General features: G+C 36.4%; 2 protein-coding genes across 2 annotated transcripts; both read left to right on the forward strand.

Moving 5' to 3' along the window:
• On the forward strand, positions 1–711 carry LOC116006793. Its single transcript, XM_031247284.1, has one exon. The coding sequence runs from the start codon at positions 1–3 to the stop codon at positions 709–711; it is 711 nt and encodes a 236-aa protein (XP_031103144.1).
• A 2,066-nt stretch (positions 712–2,777) lies between these two features.
• Positions 2,778–3,419, forward strand: LOC116006794 (E3 ubiquitin-protein ligase RNF181-like). The gene has a single exon (XM_031247285.1). The coding sequence runs from the start codon at positions 2,778–2,780 to the stop codon at positions 3,417–3,419; it is 642 nt and encodes a 213-aa protein (XP_031103145.1).
• Positions 3,420–7,831: the final 4,412 nt, after the last annotated feature.

Genomic DNA, 7,831 nt, shown 5'->3' on the forward strand with positions numbered 1-7,831 from the left:
ATGGCGGAGAGTACTATTGACGACTATTCCGACTATCTCACAACCTATTTTGTGCGGCGGTATCCCACCGTCGGAGCTCCGTTCGCTTGTGCCGCCTCTTCTACGCCGTCGTCTCCGCCTCACGTCCATGTCCGCTTCTCTCACCACACAGTTGACGACAGCGACGATGGAGAATACGAGGTGGAATCACGAACCATATGCCTGAGCGACGACGTGTTGGCGGAGGGATCGGGAGACGAATGTCGGAGTTTCATCTTCTCCGAAGGGCTGTGTTACTGGCCTATCGACGCCGACACCGTACTGGACATCGCCGACGAGGTGGCCGTGAAAGCGTTGCTGTTTAAGTGTGATCTTCGGGTTGACATATGGTCGGTTCACGTACGAAGTTCCGACGATGTTCAAGAAACGTACGAGGATGATCGAGATTTTGGAGATGCGGCGCGGGGAGTAAATGGCGGCGCCGCCGCCTCCGATGGCGGTTTCACAGTGAAGTCGTTAAAGAGGAAGAGAATAGAGGAAGGCGGTAATTGTTGCGTTATTTGCTTGGAGGAATTAACGGCGGGGAGAGATGTGGCTGTGTTGCCGTGCAGCCATCACTCTTTTCACAACGACTGTCTCTCATCTTGGCTGGAGAGAAGCCCTTCCTGCCCTCTCTGCCGTCGCAAGATGTCTACTGCCACCGTCGCCGCCGCGGCGGATTCTCGTTCTTAATTACGCTTCAAGGAGTAGATTAAATTCTCAATCCAAGGACCCCAGGACCCCACGCTGTGGTCCTAAACCTTAAAACCTAAACCCTAAACCCTAAGGCATCTGGAAATTGTAAATTATGATAACTCAAGTAATATAGTGGTTAGATATTTTTTTACCATTTTGAGAGGTTATTCCACTTGTGAATTTATTGTATTTTCTGGAAGACATGCATGTATTGTGAAGCAGGATTCCATTATTCATTAGAGTTTGTAACATATTACTGCAAAAACAATTTTGTTTTTTAATGAAAAAAGAAAAAATTTACGGACAGCTTTTATAATTTTGCTCCCACCACCAATATATGATTCTGTAATTACCACCAGTGTTTAGATTGTTGGAGGATGATGCAGCAGGTAGGCTTCCCAGTTCCCACAATGGCGCATGCGTAGCTAGTTCTAATTAGCTGATTGCTTTGTTTTACCGGGTTTCCCCCTTCCACCCGGAAATAAAAAGAAAATATTATATACGGGGTATATCTATAACCTAAAAAAAATACTAATAGTAGCAGTAATTTTTTTTTATTCTTTTAAAGGTAATTACTCAAAAAAAAAAAAAGTAATTACTTACATTAACCATAGGATGTCAATCGGGCCCATTCGTTCAATTTTGAGATAACCCTATTAGGCTGTCGAGCTTATCAATTGGGACTTATATATCTTCTTTTCTTTTTTTTGGTCGAGTTCAAAATTCTTGGCCTTACTTAAAAAAACTTTAGACTGTCGAACTTATTGGCCAGGTTAAACAATTTGACATTTTCAAATTAATATTCTAAACTTTCAATTTAAATAAACTAGCAGATTTACACTAAGGGTGTGTTTGGAAACCCGGAAAATGATTTCTGGAAATCATTTTCCGGGTTTTTGGTGTTTGGGAAGAAGGGGGGAAATAGAGTCAATGGAAATGAACTTCTTGGTCAATGGAAAATAAGCCCAATTTTATGGAAAATGACTTCCCCTTTTTTTTGGGGGAAGTCATTTTCCAAAGTTTGCTTCTTCCATCTCCTTAGGCCTCCTAAATGCTTTAACTTCTTCATATTCATCCCATCTTCTTGACATCTTCAACTTTTTCTTTTTGTTTTTAAGTAATAATTTTTTTTTTATTATGAGATAGATATTATGAGTTTTGTTTTTTTTATTTGACATCTGAAACCAGTCGGCCACTTTTATTTTTTATTTTTTTTTATGAGATAGATATTATTTTGTTGTGATTTTTTTGTGATTATTTTATTTTTTGGATTGTATATTTGTTATAAATGTTGTTACATTTAAACAAATTAATTAAAATATTCAATTATATAATTATGTTCATTTTCCTATCCATTTTCTGGAAAATGAGCCAAACACACCAACACAGTTTTCTGTTCTGTAGCCAAACACAAGAAAGGAAAATATTTTCTGGAAAATGTGTCATTTTCCAGAAATCATTTTCCAAAAACTATTTTCCTGCTTTCCAAACACACCTAAATATAAACTTATACACCATGCAATGAATCCAAATCTCAATTTTCATTTCTAAATTAAATTCCAACTAAAAATAATTAATATATTTACACTACAATATAATATACTATAATATAATATTTATAGTAAGTTTTTTGTTTTTTATTACTTATTTTCATTAAAAAAATTATTTGTAATAAATTTAATTTATTAATATATTTTAAAATTTATTTAAAAACTTAATAAAAAAATACTATCTAAAATGAGCTTACGAATAAATTTCATGTATATTTTGTTGTATATCAATTCTTTAACAAAAAGTAATCTTAAATGGCCCAAATTATTAGATTTATCAAATTGATTTTTTATGTGATTAAAATATTCTGATCCCAACCCTTGATTTTTTTCAATTTTTCGTACACAACCCTAGTTCTTGTCAAATAAGGATTTAGAAAACTTATATATACCTACTTATACCCTCTAACCTAAACCATTTACCAAACAAGCCAAACTCTCCTAATCCGCAATTATATTTAAGGTGCGACGAAAAGAGAAGAGAAGATCGAAGAAGAAGCTAAGAAAGGATTAATGGCGGAAGACTATTCCGACTATGACGTATTCTATTCCGTGCGGCCGTATCCCACAGATTTGTTCGATTGCCGCGGCGCCTCTTCTGCGGCGTCTCACATCCACGTCCGCTTCTCTCACCACACAGCTGACGACATTGACGACGATGGCCGAGAATACGAGGTAGAATCACGAACCGTATGCGTGGGAGACGACTTGCTGGAGGAGGGGTCGGAGGTCGACTGCGGGAATTTCATCTACTCCGAATTGCCGTTTTACTGGCCTATTCACGGCGACATCCTCCAAGAAATCTTCGACGAAGTGATCGAGAAAGCAAGGGAGTTTAAGTGTAATCTTGGGGTTGACATACGCACGGTTCACATACGAGATTACGTGGAGGATCGAGATTTCGGAGCGGCAGCGGAGGGAGTAAATAATGGCGCCGCCCCCGCCGCCTCCGATGAAATGTCCGTAGTGAAGTCGTTAAAGAGGAAGAGAATAGAGGAGGGCGGCGGTAATTGTTGCGTTATTTGCTTGGAGGAGTTAAAGGCGGGAAGAGATGTGGTTGTGTTGCCGTGCACCCATCACTCATTTCACGACGACTGCCTCTCATCTTGGTTCAAGAGAAGCCCTTCATGCCCTCTCTGCCGTCGCAAAATCTAGGATTCTCCTTCTTAAAGGATCAGAGTTTCTCAATTGGTATTTTCTTCAAGACATTCGTTACGAAACAGGATTCCATTAGAACATTATACATTAGGGTTTGTAAAATATTACTGCAAAAATTATTTTGTTTTCTAATGGAAAATCAGAAAATTTATGGACAGCTTTATTTATAATTTTTTTTCATAATATTAGAAAAAAAACATTTCTTGTTCTAAGTTAAATACCATTTATTCATTTCGTGTTTGTCATTTGAGTTTGCACGCTCTTCTTGTTGATTTGTTGAATCGGTTTCCTATAGCAATGATGAATCAGACAGTCTTTTTCATGGGATGCCCCAGATGTAAGAGCTTGAATGCTCCAAACTGGGTTATCAAAGCTTAATGTCCTTTATTGCTTTCTCATGGGTTACTTGTATTTTTAATTGTGCGAACTATGATATTTGAATAACTGTTGAACTAGATCAAAAAGTTGTCATTCAAGAAACTATAACTGCTTAAATGAGTTTGTTACTTAACGATTTAATTAACACTTAAAATTTTCGTTAAGTAGTTGGACTCTGGGGTTGAATTGATTGCAAATTACACTATCAAAATCTTAAATCATATTTATTACAAGATTTATAATATGTCCAATTTTAATAAATTTTATCTTCAAAGACACTTAGATTTAGTTTGTTTTTTGTTTTTTGTTTTTTTTCAAAACAACATGTTCTAGACTCTTAAATAAGAATTTTAGTGACGTTTGATGCAGCAGATAATTTGAGCTTATTAAAGTAATATTGCATCAAAATATTACCTATATATTAAGTATCTGCCTTTTTTTCTTTTCTTTTAATACGTTAGGTTTCTCATTCTACACTAAACTAATTCTATGCTCTTAAAGTTACTGTCTTAGAATCGCTAGAGCAAGTAAATTGTGAGTCGTCTTTTCAATTCCAAAATTTTCACCCTACTTGTAAACTCTGGCACTCTACACACAATGGGTCTTCATCTCCTCTGATTAGTTAAGGTCTCGAATGACCTCTAGCTTTCCAGTGAGATTCAAACTCCAACATTATCGTTGGAGTGACACGTTAATTAAGATGATCAATTGAATTAATTTATGGGCAGTAGAAGAAAAAGGTTTTGACTAGTAAATTATTTATGAAATCTCAACATTTTTTAGTAGGTCTTGTGCCAACCCCTCTCTATTGATTTTATGACTTGTGAGAAGTCAACAACTGATCAATTGCTATCATTAAAATAATGAGTATATAAAAATATTAAAAAAATATAGAGAGAATATAATTTAGAGATAGTAAATATTTTGTATTATTGAATATTGGTTGTCCTTTCTCATGTATGAAGGTTTATTTAATTATACAAGTAGGCTTAGAGCCTTAAAAGAGAATAAATTCCTAGGATGCCTGATATTAGGCCGTCACCAAGTTGCTTTCACCTCCCGAGCCCCCTTCCCCTCGCTGTTGTCCCGCACCTGGTTGTCCCGTGCCCACTAGTAACACCTAAAATGTGCACCTTCCTCACTTTATACAATACAATAGTGACTTTATGAACCTACTCCTAGTGACTTTATGTAATTGTAAATTTATTTTTTTTAAATATCAATATTTTTTTGAGTACTTCTAAAATATCAATATAACTGTAATTTTAAATTGAAACTTTTTAATGATATGCTCTATATATAATTTTATTTTTATAAAAATACAAATAAAAAAGAAAAATATTAAGTTTGAAAAAAATAGAGAGAAAAATTACGGACCACTTGTGTTCATGTTACTACACGTCATGGCATAACTATTATGTTTACTGCAATCTCTTTCGAAGGGTATTTGTCTAAACCAGTGTCCATAGTGAGACATAAAATTAATACTAAATTGGACTAATAGTTAATTTAATTACAATTACTTAAAAGATGTAGAAAATTTTCACATTCATAATAAGCAAGAACTTCAACTTTTTGAATTTTGAGTAATCAAGAGGTGATGGTATCGTCAAACTCATAATATAATCGTTATTTCATTCACGCCCTTTTAATATAGCAGCTAATAATTAAATTAATAGAAAATTTAAGAAGCAATCTATGTATAAAATATTTTTTTAAAGGTAAACGTAGCTATTCCATTAATTCATAACGTAAAACGTTTATATCAATGAATGATCAATGAAATGGTAAACCATTCCTTACAGTCAGACATAAAAACAACTTTTATAACTATGCTATAGAAAACTTGAATCGCATACTGTTTCATAACTATGAAGGTATGTTCCTTCAGAGAGCTTAAATTAAAGCTTCATCAAAGATCTGGGTCTTCGTTATCATTCTTTTTTGCTCGCCCAGGATAAGATCAACACTTGTCGAAACCAAACTAAACGATTTATGCTAATGAAAATGAAAAGCTCGTGAAAGTAACGAGAGTAAAAATGCTCGTGAAACTAACGAAGGAAAACACAATAATAGAGAAAATAAAAAGTGGGTAAAGTCAAAGTAGGGTTGGGAGTCAATACCTACCTACTATTATTTTATTCAAAGGGAGTGAAACGGAAGAAGAAGATCTGTGGCGGTGGTCGGAGGCGGACGGAACTGCGACAGTGGTCGGGGCGGAAGAAGAGCGAGAGCAAACATAGAAGGTGACTAAAACCGCCGGCTCAAAGCTCCATTAGAGCTCCGGCCCGAGGCCGGCGGTGGAAGTCGGAGTTGAGCAGCAGAGAAAGGCGTTTGGTTTTAGAGAGAAAAGGAGGCAACATTTATGTATAAAATATTAAATCAACTAATAAGTAGTTATGAAATTTTCTAATATTTTTTTTTTTGACAAAATATGAAATTTTCTAATCATTTGAATTTTAATTTCCAAATATAATCCATGTTCGAAAAGGATTAGGAAAAAAGTGGGCCAGTCTCCTATCCCAATTTGTTACAGAATCAACTGAGCTACAGACAACTACATATATACTTGATCATAAGCATGCTACTAGCTACGAATAAGAAAACCCTAAAGAAGAAGAAAAAGACACTAATGGAGAGGGGTATTATTGACAACTTTTCCAACAATGGCCCAACCTCGTCGGCGGTGCAGCTCTACCGGCCAATCAATGCCGGAACCCTCACTGCCATCGCGGGCGAAGTGATTGATAGAATCTGCCGATTTGTGCGTAGTCTTGCGGTTCGCATACGCTTGATTTGGTCATATAATCCCGACTATAATTCTGATTCTGATTCTGATTTTCTTCTAGACGATGAAGAAGTAATAATACATATTTCCGAAGATGATTCTGTTCTCGACGATGGAGAAGTAACATATCTTTCCGACGATGAAGAAGTAACATATCTTTCTTACGCTAGTGGAGAAGCGTATCCTCGCATAGTTACCGTAATATACGGCGAGAATTCCGGAGCGGCGGCGACGAGGGGCGTAGATCAGAAGAGGCAGGCGGCGATCAAGTCGTTGGAGAGGAAGATAATAGAGTACGATGAGAAGGGCGGCTGTGGTTGTTGCGTTATTTGCTTGGAGGAGTTAACGGCGGGGACAGAGGTGGCTGTGATGCCGTGCAACCATTGTTCCTTTCACGACGGCTGCCTATCAACTTGGCTGGAGAGAAGCCTTTGCTGTCCTCTCTGCCGCCACAAGATTTCCGGCCCGCCGCTGCCGGAGCCTTCTCTAGAGCTGTAGAGCATGATCAATACATATCATGATATCCATGCGGACCAGTTTTTTTTTTTTTTTTGTTGTAATACATACACAGTTTTTTTTTTTAAAGGCAAACCAATAGTTAAGAGTTGCATTATTTTTGTAGATTTTTAAAATTTTAAAAATGATAAATTTTAATAAGACTTTCATATAATTGTTTTAAATTTTTATAAACTTTTGTTAGAGTCTCACGTAAAAAGTACAATAAGGTTTGTAATAATTGGATAACATGTGTACGGGACTGTCTCACGAATCTCAACAGCTGGGTCGGATATTTGATTAATGAGTCAAATCAAAGACAATAAATATTCTATGATAATCAAAGATCTTACCGGTCTCACTGATTGAGACTAGTGAAACGGTGTCAATCAAGGGTGTCAATCAAGTTTTTACCGTAATAATTATATATAAATTAACCCATTGTTATACTGTGGACCATGGTTCACAGTGTATTGTGGACCATGGATCATGGCTGATACTGCAGTTGTGTTGAAATGGAACTGCAGTTGCACAGAACAGAAGTCGTGTCATCCGTCTGGAACTGCAGTTGTGTTGAATTGATACTGCAGTTGTATTGAACGGATACTGCAGTTGTGTTGAACGGATGAACGGTCTCTATTCCGCGCAACTGCAATTTCCTTTCAACACAACTGCACTATCCGGTCAACACAACTGCAGTATCAACCATGATCATGGTCCACAATATAATTCTAGCTAGAATTATTAC

The sequence above is a fragment of the Ipomoea triloba genome, chromosome 15 (genome assembly GCF_003576645.1).
Source record: "Ipomoea triloba cultivar NCNSP0323 chromosome 15, ASM357664v1".
NCBI classification, from domain to species: domain Eukaryota; kingdom Viridiplantae; phylum Streptophyta; class Magnoliopsida; order Solanales; family Convolvulaceae; genus Ipomoea; species Ipomoea triloba.